The following is a 27,749-nucleotide window of genomic DNA, read 5'->3' as shown; positions in this document are numbered from 1 at the left end:
GTGGGGTGTGATGAGGGTAGCATGCCCTGATGCTTTAGTCTTACCTGAAGGCCTCCCTGGTGACCACATTTTTTAGCTCCATGGATGCTTCCAGGTACTGTGCTCATGTTCCATGGGGTGAGTGGTGGCGGTCGAATATGTCAGATTCATCAGGTGATCATAAGAACACTAGTGTATATAAACGACTTATAATCCTGTTTCTTACTGCTGCAGATCTGGCTGCCTCCCAGTTAGCACGTCACTGGGATGTGGTTAGAAGCCAGAGTTCCCCGGAGAACCTGTGGTCGCAGGGTGAATACACAAACTCTATGCAGACAGCTTCTTTGGTCACACAGGATGCAAAAAAATCTAGCTGCCATTATCATACTCCAAAGAGAAATATTTCCTGATGTAATCTTCACTCACTTCCCTTCTCTACAGAATGACACTGAGATCAATTGAAGTACCCCAAATGACCTGGCTGATATTGGCTCCCTCAACGCAGTCTCAAAGAACATGTGATTTCTCGTGAATCAATGAAAGTACTGATAAGCTTTTGAAAAGCAGTTGCTAAAGCACATCAACATTCAAATTGTAACAAAACTATTTTTTGTGCTTGAAACATTAGCCCAAGCCTAATTTGGTTGCTTATATTGTTTCCCCCACAGGGTCATTTAAGTGAAGGTTATGGGAAACTGAGCTGCATCTACCTCAAGCTACTAATAACAAAGATGGAATTCCACAGTAAGGTGAGTAACTTCTCTGGCTTTATTTCCTTATTCATGGCGGGATTCTTTCAATCTATTGAAAGAGAAAAGGTTAGTTGAAAGAGGAACCCCCTGCAGTAACAAACCCAAAGAAGACCTTGATTCCCAGAAGTGATTGAGCAGAATCTAAATCAGTTGAGACAGCAGGTGACTTCAGCCTTTCGCTCTTGACTATGAACAAAGGGTTTGCTTGACCAGGGGGTTGCAGATAAACAAAACTCTTGCATTATGTAGAACATGTATTTTATACTGCATTTCATGCCAGAAAGCTTTAAGTTCAATAGGTAGTAACTATTATATTACCCAATATGGAAATAGAGTACTACCTTTACATATCTGTTGTGCTGCTGCGAATAAGAATTGTGCCATTTTGAAACATATGACAGTAAAGCACTATTGACTTCCTTGACTCTTGACTTAATTGACTACAGCAGGTCCCTATACCCGGTAGTAATAATTGTCTGATTTGTATTTGTGGTATTGTCTGCAATGTAATTCTTCGCAGGACACCAGTAGAACTTATTTTCCTTTCATAGAGCCTTGTGATATTTAGTGTTTGTGTGAAGAGGTGGCTGGGACCTGGGTTCTAAACCTCATCTTGAAGTTGACAGCTGAGAGATTGCGTTTCTGCATCTCATTGCAGCAGATGCAGTAGGTGAGTCTGGCCAGTGGACCTGCGGTGGTGGCATGATCTGTGGGGAGTGGCAACACCCACAGTAGGATGGCGGTGAAAATGGGCGCTCCAGGACATGGTTCATTTTAAAGAATTGCCAATGCTGGGGCAGTGAACCGTGTGTGCTGCTGGGTTCAGGTTGGATCGCCATACTCTAATTCAGAGAGCATATCTCCATCTAAAACATGTTGTTGTCTGCATGAAATGAAACAAATTAATCATCAGGAACGTGATACCTAAATAGCTTTTGTATGTAACATTTGACAAGTTGCATTGTTTATTTTTCCAATCCAGTCCTCAAAGTGGTTATCTATAACAGTGGCATGGTTCAGCAAGCATCATGAAGCACATGAGACCTTGTGTTAGTGACATTTCTACGTGAGTGAATCCAGGCAGTTTAAATAGAAAGGATAAATGACAAAACATCCTCTACAATAATTCACAACACTGGTGCCCCGCAAGGCTGCGCCCTCAGCCCTTGCCATATTCCCTACACTTTCGTGACTGTGTGGCTAAATTTTGCACAAACTCCATTTGCATGTTTGCAAATGACGCCACATTAGAGGGCTGTATCGCAAACAATGATGAGATGGAGTACAGGAAGGAGACAGAGTGCTTAGTAGCATGGTGTCAGGACGACAACGTCTCATTCAATGCCAGTAAAAGGATAGTGCTGGTTATTGGCTTCAGGAAGTAGGGTGGAGTACAACCCCCATCTGTATCAATGGCACCAAAGTGAATATGGGTGAAAGTTTTGAGTTGCTAGTCCAACACATTGATGCTATGGGCAAGAAAGCAAATCATCACCCCCTATGTCTTTGGAAAACTAAGGAAATTTGGCATTTTTCTAATAATTCTGACCAATTTCCACAGATGCACAATAGAACACATCCTATCTGGATATACCACAGCCTGGAATAGCAACTGCTCTGCCCAAGACCACAAGAAATTGCAGAGAGATGTGAGTCCAGTCCATCACACAAACCAGCCTCCCTCCCACCCCAAGCCCATCAACTCCATCAACACTTACCACTGCCTTGGGAAAGTCGAAAACATAATCAAGGACCACTCACACCCAAGTCATTATTTCTTCTCCCCTCTCCCGTTGGACAGAAATAAGCTTGAAAGCACATTTCCCCAGAATCAGGAACAGCATCTTTCTTGCTGTTATCAGACTCTTCCACGGATCTCTCATATGCTGAGGATGAATTCCCAATCTCCCAATCTACCTCGTTTTGGCCATTGCACTTTTCATTATCTGTACTTTCTCTATCACTATATTCTGCACTTTGTTTCCTTTCTCCTTTGCACTACCTATTGTATTCATGTATAATGTGAACGCTAGTAGCTCTAGTTTCAGTGGATATATTTCTTTATAGTTGAAAGCAGTATCTACGGGCAAAATATCTATTTAACAAAATAATAGTCATGAGACCCGTGAGCTGAGTAATGCCTAATCTCCTGAACATTTGAGCGTGATTTTAATGGCTGTCATTTTCTTGACACACGGTATGCATTGCTTTGACAAACCATCACCAAGATTGGTTTGTCGTGAATAATGCTGGTGTTCACGGCTTGGTTGATCAGAAAGGAAACGCTCATTGCATGTGGCAAAATGATGTCTCATGCCAGTGTAAGAGTCTTACTAGCAGCTCAAGCCTGAAACCCTTGGGAAGATCTGTGCATTAAAAAACAAGTGGTGACAAGAAACTGCCTGGAGATCAAACTTAATGCTGACGAACATGACATGACGAGCCCTTTCCAGGATGTGAGGGACAGTTATGGCTCAAGTACCGCTCCACTGTGAGCCAACGATGAGTTGGTGCTCCTCGGGGAAAATCAAGCCATCAGAGCGAAATAAAGGAACTGCTGAATCAGCTGTGACAGATGCTAACTTTGACATTTGCTTTCTTGAAAATGATAACAGCATGTGAAAGTCACTGAGGAATTATCATGTTTTTTGTAGCAGAAAAAATATTTACCTGTATTTTCTTGCACCAATGGTTTCTCCTTGCTGAGGAAGTCCTGCAGCAATCTCGGTGGAGTTTCAAACCATCCCATATCTTTGTTGCACTTCAAATTTAGGAAAAATGTCAAGAACAAAATTGAGACCTGCATATAATCTTCCTTGATTTGATAAATACCATTGATTTCACCAGTCATACATTGGTGTTGAGAATGCTGACCAGATTTTTATCTTCCTTCCAGAACTGATTATGACCTATGGCTTCATGATCAGTAACGTCTTTAACACAGACCAAAAAGTCACTCAAAATGATGTCCAGTGAGTTGTGTTATTGCTTTGTCCCTGTTCTCTATCTTCCTAGCAGTTATTCTTTCCCTCCTTAAAAAAAAAGCCTTCCCATTGCTATTGATGTAGAGTGCACAATGGATGGCTCTGTAATCCGTCTTCTCCGAACAAAGGTGATCATCCTGAAGACATCCATTGTTGTTCTCTAATAAGCTGATGATTATGTCATCCATGCGCAGAATGAGAATGATCTTAAGTCCACCTTGAATCCTTTTGCACAAGGTTACTCGAGACGAGGATTCTCACTTTAATGCTATAGATGCTTATAAGCCTACCTCAGACCTTACACATCATTCAATACAAAATACTGTTGTGACCTCAGAGATAGTTAAGTGCTTCTGTTGCCTTAGAAGATATTATTTTCAGAGTGCTAACTTCACCATTATGATTCAGCACTGGATCCAGCGAACAAATGTTTCTTTTAGGAAGTTGCTCCAGCACATGGTTACTGCGTAATTCCACGAGGATTACGTGGAAGGACTCCAAGATCCAAGTCTGTAATGCACTTGTCATCACGTAATCCTCTATTGCAAGATCTGGATGACTTAATGGCAAGAGGGTGGAGAGTTGCCATTAACAAGGACTCTTCAACTGGGAAGAATGCTGCACAACATGACGAAAATTCACACTGAAGCCAATGTCACCAGCAGTGAGGTGCTAATCTTTGGGCGCCAGCTCTGCTGGACTGAGCTTTGTGTGTGGATGTCAGATTCTCATCTCTCCAAGGCCCCTTATCTCAGGACACGCATGATCAGAGTTCCCATGGTGGACAGCAGAAATGCTGCAAGAGAGTGAACTCAAGAACCTTTTTATAGACATGTCGTTGGGAACAGTAAACTGTCAATTGGTCTCAGTGGCTCCACAACCTCAATTAAGTAGTAACTTGCATGGAGAAAAAGAGCTTTACCATCAAAGCCGAAAAGAGGGAGAGTGAAGAAAGGAAATAGAAAGAACAATCTCCAGTAGACAGCTGACCTGCACGGCAATGTCTGTACCTTCTGTGGCAGGTTTGCACTTCTAGAATTGCAACCTCAAGCTATTTCACGACCTATATGCAAATCTGTGGTTGAGGTCATCCTCACATCAAAAGACTCCTGGTACCACTCACATGAAAGTTCCTTTTCATTTATAGTGACTGAATTGAGTGGTATTTTCCAGAGTCATTTGGTAGTTGATCGTGTTCAAAAGGGAATGCAGCAGCTTCACATTAATCTTCTTAAAACACAATTGGTATGAATTATCTACATTAATTACTGTACATTTCTGTTATTTCTCTCTTCCAACCGACTGTCCAATTTTCTTCTTTAAATTTATGGATACCCGATTCAGCCACAGTTTATGAAAGAGAATTATGTTTTCTGACTGCCCTCCGTTGACAATATTTTCCATTGTAGCTAAATTTCAAGCGATCCCTCATTCTGCAAGATGTTGTATCTACGGAGAAAATATAGTTAGTTTGGAATGGAAATTTAAATTGTGAGAGATAAAGGAAGTTGTTTTTTTCTTTGGAAAAGAGAAGAATATTAGTTCTTTGAACTATGGCAATTTTTATAAAAAGCAATAGAAAAAATTTAATCCAGGTAAATTGTTGACTGTGACAGAGCTAAGATACCCAGTCACGTGTCAGATTGAGTTGGATGGTTCTAAGGATGTTCAGTGGGCCAAAAATACCAGTGGCTATGTTCCTAAGCAGCCTCTAGTGGAATCTGATTCAAAAATGAACATTTTTTACTTGGCCAGGGAACTCTGCATCTGTGTCCCCAGCAAGGCAGACAACAGCAGCAGAAGAAACCACCATCAAGAATTGTAAAAGTGCATTCAAAAAGTAATAGAGAAACCCATGTCTTGTTGTGGGTAATGCAAAAAGTACATTGACAGGTGAAATGTGTATCGTCGGAGAGAGGCCTGAAGAGGGTTCTCGATCCGTAACGTCACCCATTTCTTCTCTCCAGAGATGCTGCCTGTCCCGCTGAGTTATTCCAGCTTTTTGTGTCTTTCATTGACATGTGAAGTTGTGCTGAGAAGTTGTATTAGCACAGTTGTTGTATTAATGGGGGACTGGTCTGGTTTGTTTGGTTGTAAGGTATTGTTCTGTGTTTGAGCACTAACCTTCCAAAAACCTTTACTCGTTCAGCTTGTGATTTGAGCATTAATTAAGTTGAGGTTCAAATTCCAATATAGAAGTAGGTGTTTTCAAAATTAAGTTCTTCCACAGAATTATTTGTACTAATATATGAAATTACACAGAGCTCCCGCGTATTGAAGGAATGTTGCCAAACTGTCAGATAGCTTTCTCTAAACGGAGCATAATAAATTCCAAGTATAGACTCTGTTGTTAATTTTAGCAACAGCTACTACCAGATGTTCGACATCCTTTTCCACACCAGTGTCTTTAAACACATATAAGCTTATTCCCCCAAAACAATGAAACTCTCCACAATGTTTCTAAATGGAGTTTACTGGGCATGTTTTATGCAGTGAGGCTTATAAGCAAAAATACTTGCATTGCAAATAAGCCACACAGACAATGACACAATGCTGGAAATATAAATAAAAAGTTACTGGAAATATTCAGCAGGTCTTGTAGTGTCCAAGAAAATGGCTAATAACCTTTCATCAGAACTGAAAATCCTAGAGTGCAAATTTCTGTACATTGTTTCACTTTGGAGTGCGATTGCCAAAACATTTGAGTGCAAATTGTTTTTAATGCTCTTTCTCACCTTTTTTTGATTCCATGTAGAATCCCAGATTTCCAGGCAATCTTCAGATGACAGACAGACAACTCGAGGAAACAGGGGAAAATGATGTAAATAATTTGTAAGTATTGTGATTTATTTTGCTTCATCTAAATTCGAATAATTGTTTTTATGTTTTCAATGTAGCATGGTATCCCAAATTACTTCAAGGGAAAGTCGCTAAACAAAAAACGATTACCCGATAAGATAAAGAATAGATGAAACATGATTTATTACCTTATCTTTAAAAGATTGGCTAATTATTAAATTTGTTCAGAGATGCTGTTTCAGCTGAGCTCTTTTCAAAAGTGTTTTCATTCATTGTGAAGTTCTGAAGGTTTTATGGAAAACTGAATTGGTCTGTTTTGAGCACCTTGATGTACTCATGTATGGTGTGATTTGCTTGGATAGTGCATAAAAAATGTTTATCTTGGTTAATGTTGCAATAATAAACTAATACCAAACTGTAGATTTGCACATTCCAGACAGCGGAGTGCAATTAAATAAAAGTTAATATTAATGATAAAGAAGAGCAGAATTGATGATGAAACGAGGACCAGCAGATGCTGGTTTACAAAAACTAATACAAAATGCTGCAATAAATTGGTGTGTCAGGCAACGTCTTTGTAGAACATAGGGTGATGTTTCGGGTTGGGACTCTTCTTCAGACTTGAGTGAAACAGAATTGGTATTCTGGTTGCGACAATGTCAGATTATATTCCGTATTCAGTGAAAGCATATAGGCTTGTTGAAGGTATTCTGTAAGGTTTCCTGTAATCAAGACTGCGGATCAGTCTTGACTAAATCAAATTGAATTTAGATAGCCCAATTTTGAGGTACTTGTTTTTGGGGCAATTGTGTTCTGTTCAGTTATTTAAGTTTTCAACTGAATGAAAACTAGTGACTTTCCAAATGTAATGAATTTGCTAAAGAGAATAAATTCATGCAGCTCAAATCTTTTTTGCGTGACTTCTTGGGAAATTTTCCAAATTCCTTTGAGCAAATTGATTAATCAGCTTAACGTAGACTTTTTTGACCAGCTGAATGCCACCATGCATAAGGATCTCCAAATCAGTCTACTGAGAAAGGCACTTTAATTGAGAGTACATTTCATAAAATAGAGAACACAATCTATCCCTGTATATTTATGTAATATGGTAAGGATTTAATTTTATTTAACGCCGTATTATGTGACTAGATCAGCTTATTACCTCCCATATATGTTTGAACAACTTGGGTTTCCCATTAGGTTAGTTCCTGGAGTGAAGTATATGTTATTTACTTTGACATGTATTACTTTGACAGAAGGCAATTTTTTAACTCTTTTGCTTTCAAGCTGAATTGGTTATTATTCATTGCCTCAATCTTCCAGATCAAGGAGGCAGGTTCTCCTTCAAGTTTGTCTTCTTCAATCTCAAACCTGGCCATTAAAATTGAACAATATTGGTTTCCTTCTTGTCTTCCTTGGTGGAAAGCAGATAGCTCATTCAGGAAGAAAAACACCAAGCAAACTGGCATGTGCAGTCTATTGCAAAGGTTACACAAGGATAGATAACCTAAGACTCTTAATCATGACAGAATTGTTAATTTACTATGACCAGTGGCACAAAATTAACAGAATCCCTTGTTGTGAAAACATACTATGTTGTTCTTATATTTCACTATGTATAAAATATATGTGGATAATTTGTTTATAGGGCCTTGATCCTGTTCATAATAATTTATCACCCCTCCTGTGCAACGCCTTGTCACTGTGCCTCTCTCCAGTTCTATTTGTTCCTTATCTCAGGTTAGTTCCTTTCGGTGATGCTCAGCTCATCTTCACCATCACATTCTCTTCCTTAATCTTTGCTCTGCGTTCCAACTGCCAAGACAATTCCAAGAAGGAGAAATATTTTCCATAATTCAACAGCAATAAAAAAAACGAATATTTTTCAGGCCATGTGTAAATTACTACAACTTAGAATCTGACTCTGCCCATCTGCTGTATCTTCAGATTGTTTTCAGTTCACTTAAATATTTACTCAGCCAGAGTCAAATGGTCTGGAATGCTTCATGACACCCCTCAGATCTGGCATTTATAATATCTCTCTTAAAACATCATAACCTGCATTCTGTTTGGTCATGTACATTCTCTCAGCTCCACATTTAACAGGCACAATTGATTCCTTTTGCAATTTATTTTCAATATGATGTTTTTGTTTATCATTCTCCGTGAATTCTGTTTGATTCATCTTTGCAAACTCAATCAGCTACATGTTCCTGATTCTGATTATAATTTGGCACTATGTGCATATCTCTGCAACACACTCAAGTGTGAGGAATGCCAAATTTCCTTAGTCTTCCAAAAACATAGGGAATTCTCTCCTGCATTTTCATGATGATGCTGTCTGGTCTAAGAAATTAAAAAAATTAAAATAGAAAGACAAAGTAAAGGTGTATTTTAATTAATTTGGACTACAGGATGAAAATATACTTAAGTCTTTTCAGTAATTGAAGGAGTGAAATGAATGAGGAGCCACAAAAAAAATTGGGCTGGAAGTTGAAGTAGAAAAATATCACTCATCAACATTTGTTTGGATAGAATGGAAGGAAAAGATTTGGAGATTTGGAAGTGGGAAAATGTTGGACTGTTAGAATTGAATGAATATTTTCTATGTTCTGTATTTCTTCGCTTGAGTGCCATCTTTAGGCTTGTATTATTTGTATTCCATAGAGCATTAGGATGGTTCTACTGGTATAGTTCATTATGAAATGCTTGTCCAGAATTAATTGGCAAGTGAACTGTTCACTCTTGCTATTGAGGGCATGCAGCGTAGGTTTACTAGGTTAATTCCCGGAATGGCGGGACTGTCATATGTTGAAAGACTGGAGCGGCTAGGCTTGTATACACTGGAATTTAGAAGGATGAGAGGGGATCTTATCGAAACATATAAGATTATTAAGGGGTTAGACACGTTAGAGGCAGGAAACATGTTCCCAATGTTGGGGGAGTCCAGAACCAGGGGCCACAGTTTAAGAATAAGGGGTAGGCCATTTAGAACGGAGATGAGGAAAAACTTTTTCAGTCAGAGAGTTGTAAATCTGTGGAATTCACTGCCTCAGAAGGCAGTGGAGGCCAATTCTCTGAATGCATTCAAGAGAGAGCTAGATAGAGCTCTTAAGGATAGCGGAGTCTGGGGGTATGGGGAGAAGGCAGGAACGGGGTACTGATTGAGAGTGATCAGCCATGATCGCATTGAATGGCGGTGCTGGCTCGAAGGGCCGAATGGCCGACTCCTGCACCTGTTGTCTATTGTCTATAATAGGCATCTCTTGATGCAATGAAGTAACTTAAATTTACATTATCATCCAATAGCGAGTATTGGGTGAGGCGCAGCTGTGCCTTGGTGTGTATAGAAGCCTGTGAACGATAAATAAATAACCAGATGTATTTCTTCATTTTTGGCATTTGGAAGAAAGTTACAATGGCAAAAAATAGAATTAAAATTGGCCATGTTTCTAAGTCAATCCAAAAATAGAATTGAAGGAAGCCATATCGATACCGTGACCCACTTTCTTTGCATGTTCTGGGGACTCTTGTGCAGTGACATTGCAGTGGTGTCAGACTGGACTCACCGTGTAAGACTGGGAAACTCATTGCATCCATAGCGTGAACCACTTGCTTACAAATCTCTCCCTCGGCTGGATTTCTGTCAGGATTGGAAATGGAAATAATGATGCCTATATAGAAAGTTTCAAAGGAATTTAGATGGTATTTTTGGCTGTAAAAGAACCTACAGCTGTTTAAATAAACGGACAGTCGGCACATTATTCAGGTAAAGAGCTCAGACGCAATTCTTACCCAAGTTGTCTAAAAAGATCTCTGAAACTATGTTGGATCCCAAGAATAGGAGTGATATTCTTTACAACAGTTATCATTCATAAAACAGTTGAAGGACAGTTACCAATTATGGTTTTGTGTGCAGTGGGTTTGTATGAAGAATGTTTCATTGACGTATGTTGCCACAATGCCTTGTGAAGCAGCACCTATCCTTTTAACAGTGAGAGTGATTCAACTTTGACTGCATGGCATTATGTTATATTGGCTTTGCTGTGCTGGAAGTGATTTCATTTCCTAAACATCCCATTGAACTACTCCTTTATATCGTAGGTTTTAACAGAGGTCATTCTCAATGTGTTAATGTTTGTGTAGTCTGGAAATCGGTTGGCCTACCACTCCCAACAAAACAGAAATTGGTGTTTTATCGTTAATTAAATCGTGCATTCTTTCTTTGCCAGATATAAAATGTAAGGAGACTAAAGAAATGGGAAAATGCTCTCGAGAATGTACTTAGCTGAAAGGCAATGTACCAAATATTAATGGATGCCCTTTGGACAGACAATTTGTAATATGGGCATTCAGCAGTGCAAAACCTTTGGCCATCCAATCTCTGTTATAAACAACATTATGTTAACCTGCAAGTAAGCAAGTATTTATTGTGCTCTTTGCAGCTTTGTTACTTCATAGCCTGACATGTTCAAAGAAAGCTCCATTTTAGGTCTGTACCGCTTTAGATTTTGTTCCATATTTCATTTGGGTCATCAAATCACCTCCCCACACTTCACCACAATTCTCCCACTGTTCACCTGCACTAGAGGTAGTCTACAGCAACCTAATTATCTGGCAACCAGCAAGCCGTTGGGGTGTGGGAGGAAACAGGAACAACAGGAAATTCACACAGTCCATGGGAGAATGTGCAAAAGCCACACTGACAGCCCTAGGAGTTAGAATCAAACCTGGATCACTGGAGCTAGGCAGCAGCACTGGCTTGGAGTTCAAAAGAAAACTACTGTTCATTGCCTTTTCACCTTGCATTTCGAAAACAAATACAGTTGAGGAAGGATCCTGACCTGAAACGTTATCTGTCCACACCATAAATGCTGCCTGTCTCGGTCATTTCCTCTAGCACGTTGTGTTTTGCTCAAGATTTCAGCATCTGTATGTAGTTCCCTGTATCTCAACTTTTAAAGGAAAGTTTTATTGATGTTATTTTTCCGAAATGAAGACCTCACCTTTATTTGGCAATGCCTCACTATGGTGCCTGTGTAATTTTAACACTGACGAAGTGCAGGTGCAGACAGGCAATAAATTTCTGTTCATCGTTTCAAAGAGTGGTTCTTTTTGCAAAATAATTGGCAGGATTGGAATCCTTGACTTGTAAGTTGTGTGTAATGAAATACTTGTTACAGGAATTTAAGAGACCACTTTAGGTTAAAGCACATTTTGAATGTAATTTGTGTGAATTGAACATGAAACACGGGCATTAGATGTGAAGACAACGGTGTCACGCAGCTATAATTTACCACTGGATAGAGGGATAGTTATATTTCGAACTAATTTAGTTTTCCATCATAACCTACACATTTTAAGTAGCAACCTCGCTGCACAACGCTGAGTATTTTGCCCATTTCATCACCAGGGAGGAGGTCCCATTGCTATCATTACAAATTCATTCCTGACATTGATTCTAAATTAGCCCAAACTTGTGATTTGTGAGAATGCAAATAGGCTGCTACAGGCTAAGTGAGTGAACAAGATGAAGTTTAGAATGAGAAGAGTGTGAGCTTCTTTACTGTGAATGGAAGAATAGAAAAACAAAGTGTTTTCTACAAGTGAGAAACACGCATAGAAGATTGTACAGAATGATCTTCACTTTCTGGTTCATGACCATAGAAAATTAGTATGAAGATACAGGAGCTAATTAGGAAGGCAAGAAATATCATGGCCTTTCTTGCAAAGCGAATGGCAGACAAAATTGAAGGGTAGTAAACCATTGGCATTCTCTAGTTTAGTGTGTTGTGGCCATAAGTATATTCAAGGCTGATATAAATTTTTGGACACTGAAGGGGTACATGGTTATGGGAACCAGGTGGTAAGTGGCCTGCACTGAAAGATCAGCTGTTGGCTTTTTAGATGAGAGGATTCTTCCTGCATTGGAGGAACAAGTTTCGGTAGCCTGTAATTTAGCACCAGTAGTATTTCTTATATTTGTTTTGCCATGTTGCTGTAATGTCTTTTTCAAATGTGTGGGAAAATAACTGCAGATGCTGGTACAAATCGAAGGTATCACAAAAATGCTGGAGTAACACAGCAGGTCAGGCAGCATCTAGGAGAATTTGTGTTTTGGGTCTGAAGAAGGATCTCGACCCGAAATGTCACCCATTCCTTCTCACCTAGATGCTGCCTGACCTGCTGAGTTACTCCAGCATTTAGTGATATCTGTCTTTTTCAAATAGTGCTCCTGTAGAACTTACCTAAAACTGATGACACCAGCTCAACTGATTTGGTCCCCCCATAATCCTTTCAGCATTGCTCGCCAAGTCAATGATCAAAGGATCTATTGTTCACTGTTCCAGTTTACGTTTCCATCTCACTGCTTTCTCATCTCTATTAAAGACCTATTGCTTTGCAAGAATCAAATTTTCTTTGACTAACACATTTAAAAAAAAGTCATTTCATTTCCTATGAATTAACTATTTGGATCTATTGGATTAATATTTGGATTAATATTGGCCCATCACTATTCTCCTTCATGCAGTATATTAAAAACAATGATCCTTTGGATTTACACATTGAAAAAGACAGTTCATCTGTTCATCTACCACAAGATTCTTGCGAGCCCTTCCACAGTAAGTGAGTTCTTGATAAAGGTGACCTTTGAGGGAATATTATGATCTGCACATCTCCTGATTGATTTTGGAAGATAGTGTTGCGCAAATTATTTCCTGGTACAAAACAGCCTCTGCACTCAGCTGCTTCCAGGTGGTCTGGCAGCATTGCCCAAGATTGGGCGTTGCCTTATAATTAATTCTAAGGACTCAAAGTGCTGGAGTAACTCAGTGGGTCAGGCAGCATCTCTGGAGAACATCAGATCGCCAGTCTTAAGAAGGGTCTCGACTTGAAATCTTGCCTATACATGTTCTCCAGAGATGCTGCTCGACTCGCTGTGTTACTCCAGCACTTTGTGTTCTTTTGTGTAACCAGTATCTGCAGTTCCTTATTTCTACAGTTAATTCTAAGGCTTACATTATACAGATGTGGTGAATAGAGTGCCCCTTAAAAAGGTATCCATTTCATTGATAAAACTATAACTAAAGGATGTATTTTCTGTTTTTCATCAGTTTTCAGTTGACAGTGGAAATGTTTGATTATCTGGAGTGTGAGCTCAACCTTTTTCAGGCAGGTAAGTTGGGATTTAGTAACTATCTGATCTGCTTTTAAACAGAATGGAATACAGATTTGCTTTGCAATTTTAGTTAAAGCCCGAGGGCCATTTAGCCAACAGCAATTCCTAGCTTGATGTACTGATAGGGAGTTTTATTCAAGAAGAGGCTCTAATATCCTGTGACACACAAGTGCAGCAGCAGATCTTTGCTATGGTCTCCTTCCACTGCAGAGTGGCGATTGCTGGGGAGCAGAGTTTGGGAGAGGATTGCTGGTGGGTGAAGTAAGAGGGGCAGTTGATGACTGACAATGGGGTTGGAAGGGTTTTCTGGGGTTAATGCGGTACGGCACAGAGGTTTGTAGATGGGGAGAAGGTGAGTGTTGGGGTATTGTGGGGAAGATGGTTGTACCGCCCATGGTCCCTACTAGACATTCCAAGAGCTTCCTTCAAGAACTTAACTTGGGTCAGTCGGATGATTTTGTGCCAGGAGGGGGGAGGTACAGAGAATTGGTAGAGCACCCCATTGGTTCCAATCCCCTTCTTATTTCCCTATAGCTCTGGAACCTATTCTCTCTTGCATGTCCATCAACTGCCCTTTAGTTCTTTTAGGCATTTACAGTATCTATACTAAGGTGTAATTTACAGCAGCCATATAATTAGTATATCTTTCGGATGCAGGAAGAAACCAGAGCATCCAGTGAAACCCAGCACAGTCACAGGGAGAATGTGCAAATGACACTGAGACCTGGGTGGACCTTGAGTCTCAGCAGCTGTGAGGCAGTATCACTTGCTACCCGAGTAGCTTCTGGGTTAATTGTTGCCCTCTTTATTCCAAACAATTTTTTTTTTTTTTCCATTCACCTGTCAGAGCATCTAAAAAGAATTGGAAGACTATGCCCACTGCCTCTGCAAATTGAACCCTTGCACAGTGTCCTCTGATAACTGAAAGATGATCTGGGCAACATTTCAATGAGTTTTGAAAGATATATATATATATATATATATATATATATATATATATATATATATAGAGTGTCTGTGAAGAATGTCCTTCAATAAATGTATTTTCTTGCCTCTGCTAGCATTTGAATTAGATGAGTTTTGGGATCAAACCCAGAGCAGAGCTGAGGACCTGCTTCTAGTTGGACATACCAGCCGATGAGATATAACTCACAGGCTATTCAGATGCACCATGCCTATTTTGACATTTGAGGTGACTGCAGGTGCTCCTCAGCTTACGATGGGGTTTCGTTCCAAGAAACCCATCGCAAACCGAAAATATCGTACGTCGAAATGCATTTAATACACCTGATCACGTGGCTGGAAGCTCGCTGCGTGTCACTGCCGTTTTCACCATCGCAAAGTCGGAATATCGCAAGTCTAAGCATCGTAAGCAGGGGAGCACCTGTCTAAAAAGCACTATTTCAGGAAGAGGATGTTCATTCAGAGGAGGCGATTCTCCAAGATTGTGCACAGAAGGAAATACTTGTATTAAAGAGCAGTTCTTGGGCCACACACATTGGTATTGCTTGGAAAATTTTATGTTTTTGACCTTCAGACTGTTAAAAACGTGAAAGAACTTTCTTAATTTAAATATTCATCTCTAAATTATAGACCGCAATTCAACCTAATGGGAGACTGCATTAAACAGAGTGGTGCCCAAGCAATAGAACGAAACATTGTAAATTCTTGTTCCTCTCCTTGTCTAATGGTACAACCCACTGCAATCTTGGATGGTGCTGGTTGCCAAGAGTTGGCATTAGAGGGAGAGTTGATGAGCAACGGGTTGGGGGGGGGGGGGGGGGGGTTGGGTTGGGTCAGGGTGTCATGCATAGAGATGAATATCTTATAGAATCATGGAGCAATGGCACACAGACATAGCCTTTTGGCCCAACATGCCACGCTAACAATGATGCCTAACTACACTAATCCCATCTGTTTGCATTAGGCCTATATTCCTCTACTCCTTTCTTATCCATGTATCTGCCACTACTTCCTCCCTGGCTGCTCATTCCCTGTACTCCATGTGCAAAGCTAAACCCTCAGATAACCTTTAAATTAGCCCCTTCTCACCTTAAACCTATTCCTATTTTAGGTGCCTTTATCCTGTGAAAAGGCCTCTGACTATCAACCTTATCAAAGCCCCTTATAATCGAAGTAAATTTATGTAAGATTACCCCTCAGTTTCCTGTGTTCCAGTAAGAACAAACCCAACCCATCCAATCTCTCCGTTTATTCACAAAATGCTGGAGTAACTCAGCAGGTCGGGCAGCATCTCGGGAGAGAAGGAATGGGTGACGTTTCGGGTCGAGACCCTTCTTCAGACTCTCTCCGTGTTGTTAAAGCACTCCATTCCAGGCAACACCCTGGTGAATCTCTTCTGCACTCTTCCTCATGTTACCACATCTTTCCTGTAGTGTAGCAATGAAAACTCCAAGTGCAGCTTAACCAAAGTTTTGTGTAGCTGCAACATGACGTCTCAACCCTTGTATTCACTGCTTTGGTCTGTGGAGACAAGCGTGACAAATGCCTTCTTCACTGTCCTCTCCACCTGTGTCGTCAATTTCAGGGACCTATGAATTTGCACCACAAGGCCTCTCAACAGTCCTAAGAACCCTATCAGGTTTTTACATCCTTAGTGTTCAGCGAAATGATCACCAAGTCTATTCTTGGTCTCGCCGATATGTAGGAGCCACACCGGGAGCACTGGATTCAGTAGATTTGTTTTGCTGAATACTTACGCACAGGCCGCCTTGGCACACGTGATCTCCCGGTTGCTAAACATCTTAACTCCCCTTCCCATTCACATACTGACCTTCCTGTCCTGGACCTCCTCCACTGTCAGAGGGCAGCCACATGCAAATTGGAGGAACAGCGCCTCGTATTTCACTTGGGCAACTTACAACCCAGTGGTATGAACATTGATTTCTCGAAAGTCGTAAATCCTGCACCACACCCCTACCCTAGTTGTCCTACCAGTTCCACTGTTTACATCCTTGTATCTCTCTCGTTAGCACATCTTACCCAACCAACAATGGACCATTATGGACTCCACCCTTTCTGAGGTCATCTGTTGCCAGCCCTGATTTCTTCTGTCCTTTTCTCACCTCCAGTTCCCCTCCACCCCCAACTCCCCACCTCTATCTTTCAGTGTGAAGAAGGATTCTGACCAGAAACATCACCTATACCTTTTCTCTAGAGATGCTGCCTAACCCACTGAGTTATTCCAGCATTTTGTGTCTATACTCCGTATGAATCAACATCTGCAGTTCCTTCCTGCACATGCACATAATTTTGATCACTGTGTTTGTGAGCATCCCAGAAATAATTGTATTGTCCATCACCCTTAGACAGCTATCTTCCGCTGTTTCAATTATTTAACTAACATTTCTTTAAAAGATGCATCAAACTCTGCTTTAATTATTTCTTGTGATTGTGCAATGTTGTCCACCAACTTTCATTAACTGGGTAGCGCATTTCCAAACGTATCTCCACAGGGATACTTTTGTTTCTTCTCTCTCATTAGAAGTTCCGATAATTTGTCTTTTGGAGACATATCCAAAGCTGGGGCGGCACGGTAGCACAGCGGTAGAGTTGCTGCTTTACAGCGAATGCAGCGCCGGAGACTCAGGTTCGATCCTGACTACGGGTGCTGCACTGTAAGGAGTTTGTACGTTCTCCCCGTGACCTGCGTGGGTTTTCTCCGAGATCTTCGGTTTCCTCCCACACTCCAAAGACGTACAGGTATGTAGGTTAATTGGCTGGGTAAATGTTAAAATTGTCCCTAGTGTGTGTAGGATAGTGTTAATGTGCGGGGATCACTGGGCGGCACGGACTTGGAGGGCCGAAAAGGCCTGTTTCCGGCTGTATATATATGATATGATATGATGATATGATATGATGATGTTATGGATAACTATCTCTCTGGTGTTTGTCGGAGTAGATAATTTAACAAGATGTTCCAAGCATTGAGCTGCCATGATAGCTTGCTGAATGTTTTTTTAAATGTCTGATGCAGAGTTGTTTCTTTGGTTCCGTTTGGTGACATTATTTCCTTTTCATTTTGCAGTTTTTAGTTCTCTGGACATGTCAAGATCAGTCTCGGTAACAGTGGCTGGCCAGTGTCGGTTGGCACCTCTAATTCAGGTCATTCTTGACGGCAGCCACCTCTATGATTACACAGTTAAACTTCTCTTCAAGTTACATTCCTGTAAGTTTGAATGCACCATTAGCGTCAAAAACAATGCATGTCACGAATGTTTTGTGTAAGGCAATGCTGTTGTAAGTAGACTGTGGCTTTGTGTCGTTTGACTAGTGAGTTGCTGGGTAGTGGGTGTAGAGTGCAGGATTACGATGACAAATTTTGGAAACTGGACTTTGTCGTTAACTCAGGTTTGTGGTCTTGAAGAATACTAGTAAAATTGAAGCTGTGGGAAATTTGGCAAAGCTGTCCACTGGCTAGGGTTCAAGGAAGTTGATTTTTACTGTTACAGCTCGATCATCTTTGTCCAGGGACAGGAATTCCTCGGGGAAATTACCTAGGTTTAAATATTATCATCGGCTTTAACATTTCAACTTCTGATAAGGTCATAGCTGGGGATCTTTGCTCATGATTGCATAATATTCATTTTTATTTGCACCTCCTCAAATAAACAAGTACACATTTAGCAAGTGTATAGGAAGGAACTGTAGATACTGGTTTAAACCGAAGTTAGACACAAAAAGCTGGACTAACTCAGCGGGACAGGCAGCATGTCTGGAGAGAAGGAATGGGTGACGTTTCAGGTCGAGACATTCAGCCCATTGGGTCGAGACGCAAAACGTCACCCATTCTTTCTCTCCAGAGATGTTGCCTGTCCCGCTGAGTTACTTCAGCTTTTTGTGTCCAACCACATTTAGCAAGACCTGGACAGCACAAAAGTTGGGACTAACGATTAGCCTTCATCATTTGCCATGATCATAGTCAACAAAGGAGAGACTAGGCACTCTCCCGAGTTATTCAACAATAAACTATCTACAATCACCACCACTGACCAGAAACTCAACTGAGCTGTCTAGATAAATACAAGAGCTATGATATTCAAAGATTGGTACTTTACAATTCATTGACTCACATGTTAAATACTTCAAGTACTTTCCATCAATGGATGGAATATCCTCTACTACTTAGATTGTGCAGCTCCTCAAGCTTAATAACATTCAGGACACAACACCCCACTGTATCGACACTCCGTCCACTTCTCTAAACACTCAGAAGTAGTCCTTCAGCTTTAGTGTATTTCCTTTAACCCATCTTTCCTTTTTGTTTTATTTTTCCCCTTGTTGGCTGGGTTTCTGGAATTCATAAAAGTTTCTCTTTGAGGGGAATTGATAAATAAGGTTGTGATTGATGTACAACCTTTCTTTTTAAATGTGATTGAACATCTAACTGTGTAATTTTTGGGTCCCCTGTTCCAGTTCAAAGATATCAAGCAGGGGTCTGAATCATAATGTTTCCTTGTAGCCAGCATACACTGCCTTTAAAACCCTGTGATGGAATCTCTGTCTGCTTTATATGGCCACACCAAAGTCACTATCTGTAGGTAGCTGTAAGCATTGCAAAACCTTTAAAGAAAAATGGATGATTTGCAATAATTTTTGTGTTAATCAAAATGTCTCCGAGAAAAGCAAAAGTTGTTTAAATAATTAAATTAGCCACGGGCATCTGGATCCATGAAGAACCTAAGTTAGAGTTATGGGGAGTTCACAAGTCATAGGAGCAGAATCAGGTCATTCGGCCCATCGAGCCAACTCCACATTGGAATAGGTCTGATGAAATGCAAAGTCCGGTGGTACTGAGGGTGGACAAGTCACGATGAAGATAATTGAGGAAGCTGAATTGATCGGTGGTTTTATGACTAATAACAAATGCGTTAATTGAAGGTTTTAAACACTGTTTCTGAGCATACGTGCTATTGTTTTATTGAAATGAATGCAACCCAGCTAAATCTAGGTAACTTTGACTCACATCATCAAATCTGAAGCCTTGGGAGGTATAATTTGATTAGATGGAGCTGTGTGTGCTAGCAATACAGTATGTAGGGGTGAGTGTTGTGGGTATATGGATGTTTGTCATTGTTGAACAAAATTAGATTCCAGCTGAGGATGCCAATAGAAATCAATCAACCTGAAATGTCTGAAGCAGAAATTTGGTCACCACCACTTAAAATTCCCAAAGGACCCATATTGATAATGAAAGTAAATAGTGCAGGAAAATAACTACAGATGCTGGTGCAAATCGAAGGTATCACAAAAAGTAAATATATAAGGTGATACCACCTTATTTCACTCTTTTAAGGTGGAGAAATGACTGGTAAATCACTCTCTGTTTATTCTCATACCCACATTATGACCCAAATACAAATTGAGAATAAAATCCAGACTTTGACTTAAACAACCGTTTTGAGGGATCAAATATTCAGTTTTCCTGATTATGTAACATGAGGCTCCAGTAAACTCATTTAGGCTCTCAAACTTTGCAAATAAAGTCTTATTAGGAAATGGCTAGAAAATGGTGCATCATCTGATTTTTAACGACTGTCTTCAATAACCTTCCCTTGAGTGTTAGAAACTCTATCAAAACAGGGAAAGCTGTTTATAAAAGTATTAAGTTTTATATAACTAATCCAGTTAGCTGTGTCTTTGCCTTCCATGTTAAATGCTTTATTGACGTATCAGTTTTAAACTTACATTCTCCTGCAGGTCTCCCAGCTGACACATTGCAAGGCCATAGAGATCGGTTTCACGAACAGTTCAAAAAGTAAGTAGTAAAGCTTATCTCATCCTGTTGACCCACCACATCAGTCATTAGCATTGTGAAACCAATGCTGTTTCCTCCATTAAGCCCATCTTTGAAACTGCTAACTGTTTGCTTTGCTGGCTTTAATATATATAGTTTGACAAAGAGTTTCTTCCTGTAATGCATTTTTGCAACAATGCCAAATGTTACTGATGTTTATTTTTCTGATGCTTTTATTATTGCAAAATATCTCAAGACATTTACATGTGCTGTTGGATCTGAGAGAGTGAAATAAAGATGTGAAATTAAGTAGTGTCTTTCACAACCATAGAGTTTTGTAATGCGATTATTATTGAAATGCAGGAAGGAAGCTAAGTTAAGGAGCTAAAAATGTGCTGAAGGAAATAGATTTTAACATAGCTATTGGCGACATCAAGGGTAAATGGATTCAATGAGGTTGAGGATGCTTGTGAAATAATACGCAGTAAAATTATTGAAGGCCCAGGGTGATTGACAAGAAGTATCCTGACTGGAAAATTGCAAATGTTACTCCACTGTTCATGAAGGGAGCGAGGCAAAAGAGGGGAAGCTATAGACCGGTTGGCCTCACATCATTGCTTGGTAAGGTTTTGGAGTCCATTATTAAGCATGAGGTTTCCGAGTACTTAGAAGCACATGATGAAATAGGCCGAAGTCAGCCTGGGTTTTGTTAAGGGGAGTTCTTACCTGTGGAATCTGTTGGGATTCTTTGAGGAAATAAATAGCAGGATAGACAAAAGAGAATCAGTGGATACTGTTTACTTGGATTTTCAGAAGGCCTTTGAAAAGGTGACGGATATGAGGCTGCTAAACAAGATGAGAGCCCATGGAATTAGATGGAAGATCCTCGCATGGTTAGAAGGTTGGCTCAATGGCAGAAGGCAAAGAGTAGGAATAAAGAGGGCTTTCTCTGGTTGGCTGCCAGTGACTAGTGGTGTTCTGCAGGAGTCAGTGTTGGGGCTGCTACTTCTCACGTTGCATAACAATGATTTGGATGATGGAATTGGTGGCTTTGTGGCTATGTTTGTGTTGGTACAAAGATAAGTGGAGGGGCAGGTATTGTAGAGGTAGCAGGGAGTCCACAGAAAGACTTGAACAGGTTGGGAGAGTGGACAAAGAAGCGGCAGATGGAATACAGCATGGCAAAGTGTACGGTCATGCACTTTAGCAGTAGGAATCAAGGCATTGACTATTTTCTAAATGGGGATAGGATTCAGAAATCGGAGGTGCAAAGGGACTTAGAAGTGCTGGTGTAGGATTCCCAAAAGGTTAATTTGCAAGTTGAATTGGTGGTAAGGAAGGCAAATACAATGTTAGCATTTATTTCGAGAGGACTAGAATATAAAAACAGGAATGTCATGCTGCAGCTTGAAAATGCACTGCATGTGGAGTATTGTGAGCAGTTTTGGGCTTCATAGCTGAGGGATATGCTGGCATTGGATATGGTCCAGAGGAGACCATCTTCTATGAGTATGATGCGGGGATGATTGGATTAACATTTGATGAGCGTTTGAAGGCACTGGGCCTGTACTCACTGGAGTTTAGAAGGATGAGGATGGAGCTCATTGAAACTTACTGAATAGTGAAAGGCCTGGATTCAGTGGATTTGGAGAGGATGATTCCACTCGTGGGAAAGGCTAGGACCAGAGGGTGCAGCCTCAGAACAAATAGTTTACCTTTAGAAAGGAGATGAGGAAGAATTTCTTTAGCCCGAGGGTGGTGAACCTGTGGAATTCATTGGTACAGATGGCTATGGAGATGTTGGTTTTTTTAAAAGTTGAGATTGACACGTTCATGATTAGTCAAGAGTGTTGTATTGTCATATGTCCCAGATAGAACAATGAAATTCTTACTTGCTGCAGCACAACAGAATATGTAAACATAGTGTTAAAGTTCGGTTCTTAAAACAGACAACGACACAAACAGTTAAAGGTAAACCAAGCAAAGCTTTAATTATCGTCAGACGGGAGTGGGGGGGATCAGTGCTGAGGGTGTATGACCATACTCAGCACTCCCCTTGCTTCCACTCAAAGATACAGCATTTTCGCAGCATTTTTATACAAAATTTGCAGCAAAAATGTTTAACACACCATTTCCTTCAAATTAATAACAGATTGTTTCCTGCCCAATATTCTTATCACTCTACTGTCATAAAATGTTTCACACAAAGTCATTAGTCAAAGGTAAGGATCTTTATTATAATAATAATAATAATAATGCATTACATTTATATAGCGCTTTTCAAACACTCAAAGACGCTTTACAGGGATTTCTAGAACATAGAGAAGTGAATAAATAGATAAATAAGTAAACAAACAGAGAAAGGAGACAGAAGATGAGGTGACCTTCAGTGGTTGAAGGCAGTGCTGAAGAGGTGAGACTTCAGTGATGTTTTGAATGTGGTGAGTGAGGAGGAGTCTCTGACGGTTTGGGGTATTGAGTTCCATAGGGTGGGAGCAGCGATGGAGAAAGCCCTGTCCCCCCAGGATCTGAGTTTGGTCCGGATGGGGGGGGACAGGAGATTGGCAGCAGCAGAGCGGAGGGTGCAGGTGGTAGTGTGCCTGTGGAGGAGGTCAGTCAGGTAGGATGGGGCAAGGTTATGGAGGGCTTTGTAGGTCATGAGGAGGATTTTGTATTGGATTCTCTGGGGGATGGGGAGCCAGTGGAGTTTGTAAAGGACGGGGGTGATATGGTCACGGATCGGGGAGTGGGTGAGTAGACGGGCAGCGGAGTTTTGAATGTATTGAAGTTTACTGATGATTTTTGAGGGTGAGCCATAGAGGAGGCTGTTGCAGTAGTCCAGACGGGAGGTGATGAAGGCGTGGATGAGGGTTTCTGCAGCTGTGAAGGAGAGGGATGGACGGAGACGGGCAATGTTTTTGAGGTGGAAGAAGGCTGTCTTTGTGATGTGTTTGATGTGTTTGTCGAAGGAGAGGGTTTGATCAAAGATGATTCCAAGATTCCGGATGTGAGGGGAGGTGGATACTGGGAGACCATCAATATTGAGGATGAAGGTTTGGGTGGATTTGGTGAGCGTTTTTGGACCAATGATGATGATTTCAGATTTGTTGCAGTTGAGGTTGAGGAAGTTTGATTGAAGCCAAGATTTTATTTCAGAGATGCAGTTTGTCAGTGTAGAGTGTGTGGTGGTGGAGATTGACTTGGTGGAGATGAGGAGCTGGATATCATCGGCGAAGCAGTGGAAGTTGAGACCATGACGGCGGATTAATTGACCAAGGGGGAACAGGTAGAGGATGAAGAGGAGGGGGCCAAGGACTGAGCCTTGGGGGACACCTTGGGGGAGGGGAGCGGTGGGGGATTTACAGTTGTTAATGGAGATGAACTGGTGCCTGTCAGAGAGGTAAGATTTGAACCAGGATAGGGCTGTGCCAGTGATGTTAAAGGAGGTTTCAAGTCGGGTGAGGAGAATGGAGTGATTTATGGTGTCAAAGGCGGCGCTGAGGTCAAGTAGGAGGAGGATGTTGAGGTTACCAGCGTCGGAGGAGAGGAAAAGGTCGTTTGTGATTTTGGGGAGCGCAGTTTCAGTACAGTGGTTGGAGCGGAATCCGGATTGGAAAGTTTCATACAGGTTATTGGTAGAGAGGTGGTATTTGAGTTGGGAAGCTACAGCACGTTCCAAAACTTTGGACAGAAATGGTAGGTTGGAGATTGGTCTGAAGTTGTTTGGGGTGTCAGGGTTGAGACCAGGTTTTTTCAGAATGGGGGTGACAGCAGCGATTTTGAGGGATGGCGGGACGATGCCAGTGGACAGGGAGGAGTTTATTGTTGCAGTGATAAATGGAGAGAGAGCAGGAAGGCAGGCCTTGACAAAGCTGGAGGGGATGGGGTCCAGAGAGCAGGTGGCAGTTTTTATTCCTGTGAAGAGGTCAGAGAGGTCGGTGGTGGAGACTGGGGAGAACTGAGGCAGGGGTTGACAGGATAAGGGGGGGCAGGTGGTTTGAGGGGGAGCAGGTGCGTTGGTGGTAAGGTGCTGTAGATGCTGTCTATTTTGCTTTGGAAGAATGAAAGGAAAGTGGTGCATTTGTCAACTGTGAATGATTGGGAGATGGTGTCCAGGGGGCTGAGGAGTTTGCTTATTGTAGAGAAGAGTGCTTTTGGGTTTCCGGAGCCAGAGTGAATTATTTGAGAGTAGTAGGTGGAGTGGGCGCGGGAGAGGGCATCTTTGTAGTGCTGCAGGTGGTCTTTGTAGGCTTGGGAGTGAATTGTGAGACCTGTTTTGTTGCGGAGTCTTTCAAGTTGGCGGGCATGAGTTTTCATCATGCGGAGTTCGGGGGTAAACCAGGGAGCAGAGTGGGTGAAGGAAACTGTTTTGGTTTTTATAGGTGCAAGCTGGTCGAGGCAGGAGGAGAGAGTGTGTTTGTAGTAGCCAGTGAGGTCAGAGGGGCTGTGGAGGTCAACGAAGGGAGAGGCGGACATTATTTCAGAGAGGGAGGATGAGAGCGAGGTAGGTGAAACAGAGTTCAGCTTACGGAAGTTGATTTTGCGTTTTTGCCTTGGAGCTGGGGTGGGAATGTTGACGGACATGGTGATGGCTAAGTGATCAGAGAGGGTGGGGTCGGAGCCAGAGAGGTGATGTAGATTTAGTCCAGTGGAGCAGACAAGGTCCAGAATGTGCCCACGGTTATGGGTGGGAAAATTGACGTGTTGAGTGAGGTTAAAGCAGTTGAGTATTTCAGTGAAGTCAGCGGTTATTGTGGAGTCAGTGGAGTCCATATGGATGTTGAAATCACCGAGGAGGAGGATTGAGGGGGAGAGAGAACAGAGCTGGGTCAGAATATACCATTATACATTATACCACAGAAGGTCATGTTTGCACAATTCCACAATCAGTCAGCAATTAACTACATCCCAATCTCAGCGGAAACATTGTTCTCATCATTCCAAGACGTCCTCCCCAAGCAAAAGGGGGGATGTTCTATCAGCCTGGTGTACAAGATTTAGGAGTTATATCCTGCCAGGTGAAATATTGCAAACATCAGCTATTCAGAGTTCAGGCTTTTTATTCATTCTACCATTTTATTATGGTCAAGCATCTCATCATGCAAAGTTAATAGCCTTTAACTCTTTCATTAGTACACTGTAAACAATGTGATAAACGAGAGAGAAAAAAGAAATTCAGTGTATATATAAACACATACTCACAAGTACACACACACACACACACTCAAAAAACAAACAATAGTAGTACAATAATAATGATAATAATAGTCTATTGTAGTTCAGAGCTTATTTGAGGTTGTAGTGTTTAATAGCCTGATGGCTGTAGGGAATAAGCTGTTCCTGAACCTGGACGATACAGTTTTCAGGCTCCTGTACCTTCTTCCCGATGCCAGTGGTGAAATGAGTGTGTGGTGTGGGTCTCTTATGATGCTGGCTGCCTTTTTGAGGCAGTGACTCTGATAAATGCCTTTGATGGTGGGGAGGTCAGAGCCGGTGATGAACTGGCCAGTGTTCACCACTTTTTGCAGTCTTTTTGCTCCTGGACGTTCAAGTTGCCGAACCAGGCTGTGATGCAACCAGTCAATATGCTCTCTAATGTACACCTGTAGAAGTTCAAGAGAATCCTCTTTGATGTACTGAATCTCCGTAATCTTCTCAGGAAGTAGAGATGTTGATGTGCTTTATTTATAATTGCATCAGTGTGCTGGGTCCAGGAAAGATCTTCGGAAATATGCACGCCCAGGAATTTGAAGTTTTTGACTCCCTAAGGATGTCCAAGGTTATGGGGAGAAGGCAGGAGCATGGGGTTGAGCGGGAAAGACAGATCAGCCACGATTGAATGACAGAGTAGACTCGATGGGCCGAATGGCCTAATTCTGCTCCTCTGATATGAATTCATGAACATGTTTATTTGGTGAAGTGGGGAAGGGATTGAGGGGTGGATAAGTGTGGAGCAACTAGTGGGATTTGATAACATAACATAACATAACATAACAAAACTTTATTGTCACTCGGCACAACACCGAATGAAATTTCAGCAGTCACAGCAAAAAAAGAAAAGAACACAGGACACACGACCCCAACACAAACATCCATCACAGTGACTCCAAACACCCCCTCACTGTGATGGAGGCAACAAAACTTCCCCTCTCCTCCCCCCGCACCCACGGACATTTAAAAAAACCCATTTTAAAATCATGTATTTTTATGTCCTTGCAATGTCTGGTCATTGCACGGACGTTATTGACTCCTAAAATAGCTATCTGCAAATGTATCTTCCAGTAACTAGGATCTGTTCTCTAAAATATTATAGACTGTCAGTTCTCGTGTGGTTTAATTTAACGAGTGTCTGTCTCTAAACCCCTTCTTCACCACAAACCGTTCATTGTGCTCAGAGCTGATGTTTAAAAAATCTTTGAAATATTGTAAGTAGCATTTATTGATTATTTTGATGGGTTTGTCAGCGATGTGATACAGAAGCGGAAGGAAAAAAATCTATATTTATCCATCATCTGCCCAGTTACTCCATCACTAGATTTCCACAGTCAATGTGTAATACAGCACATGTTGCAGGGTGACTTTTAATTTGCCCATTTAGAATGCACTTGACAATTTTCCCATTGTTTTACTTCACAGACTTAAAGAATTATTTTATAGATCCAGCAACTTACAATATTTCAAGCGACTGATCCAGATTCCACAGCTTCCAGAGGTAAGCTGATTTTGAAGATTAAAATCACTCAGGGTACACCAGTTGTGCATATTGTGTGGAAAACAATCATTGAAATTTTTACTGCCGAAAGAATGGTGACAATGCCAAGCACACAGCTGATGTACTCATTTGTTAGCACAAATGCACTTCCATCATGTTGGGTTAAAGAATCCCTTGTGTCACTGAGGATAATGCCCATTTTTAAAGGAGGCTGAGAAGATCCATGAATGGTTTATGTTATCCATCTGGTAATTACTTGGAATGGAATCCAAAGTAAAGTGTACCTCAGGAGTCTTGTGTCGGGCATGTAAATGACACGGCACACTCATTAGAGTTGCATTGTGTAATTCAATCTTCAGGGTTCAGGATGTTAGCTTTGAAGAAGACACTGATTATCGTCAAGGAAAATTCCGTGGAGGCAGCATTGGTGGTAACTCCATCAATCGACCAGGATCTTTGTGAGGGGTTTGAAGTCTTGGTCTTCAAACACTCTTTAGATGGTGAAAGGCTGATTTGACATACTGAAGAAGTCGGTGAATTTCATCACTGATATTTGGCTTGATGAGAGATATAAGAAGTGGGCTCT

At 41.2% G+C, this 27,749-nt stretch overlaps 1 protein-coding gene across 4 annotated transcripts in view; it reads left to right on the top strand.

The window, feature by feature from the left end:
• The window catches only part of hip1 (huntingtin interacting protein 1), a 211,670-nt gene that overhangs the window by 111,890 nt on the left and 72,031 nt on the right, over positions 1–27,749 (top strand). For all 4 annotated transcript variants that reach the window (XR_013548945.1, XM_078422446.1, XM_078422445.1 and 1 more), the window contains exons 5-10: positions 648–728; positions 6,471–6,547; positions 13,630–13,691; positions 17,743–17,883; positions 20,415–20,472; positions 27,088–27,163. Coding sequence is in view for 3 of the 4 variants with exons in the window: in XM_078422446.1 (XP_078278572.1) it covers positions 648–728; positions 6,471–6,547; positions 13,630–13,691; positions 17,743–17,883; positions 20,415–20,472; positions 27,088–27,163 (495 nt within the window). In the remaining variant the exon portion in view is untranslated. The remainder of the gene's footprint in view (positions 1–647; positions 729–6,470; positions 6,548–13,629; positions 13,692–17,742; positions 17,884–20,414; positions 20,473–27,087; positions 27,164–27,749) is intronic.

This window comes from Rhinoraja longicauda, chromosome 26 (genome assembly GCF_053455715.1).
Source record: "Rhinoraja longicauda isolate Sanriku21f chromosome 26, sRhiLon1.1, whole genome shotgun sequence".
In the NCBI taxonomy this organism is placed as follows: domain Eukaryota; kingdom Metazoa; phylum Chordata; class Chondrichthyes; order Rajiformes; family Arhynchobatidae; genus Rhinoraja; species Rhinoraja longicauda.
This window is presented reverse-complemented; position numbering and strand designations above follow the sequence as displayed.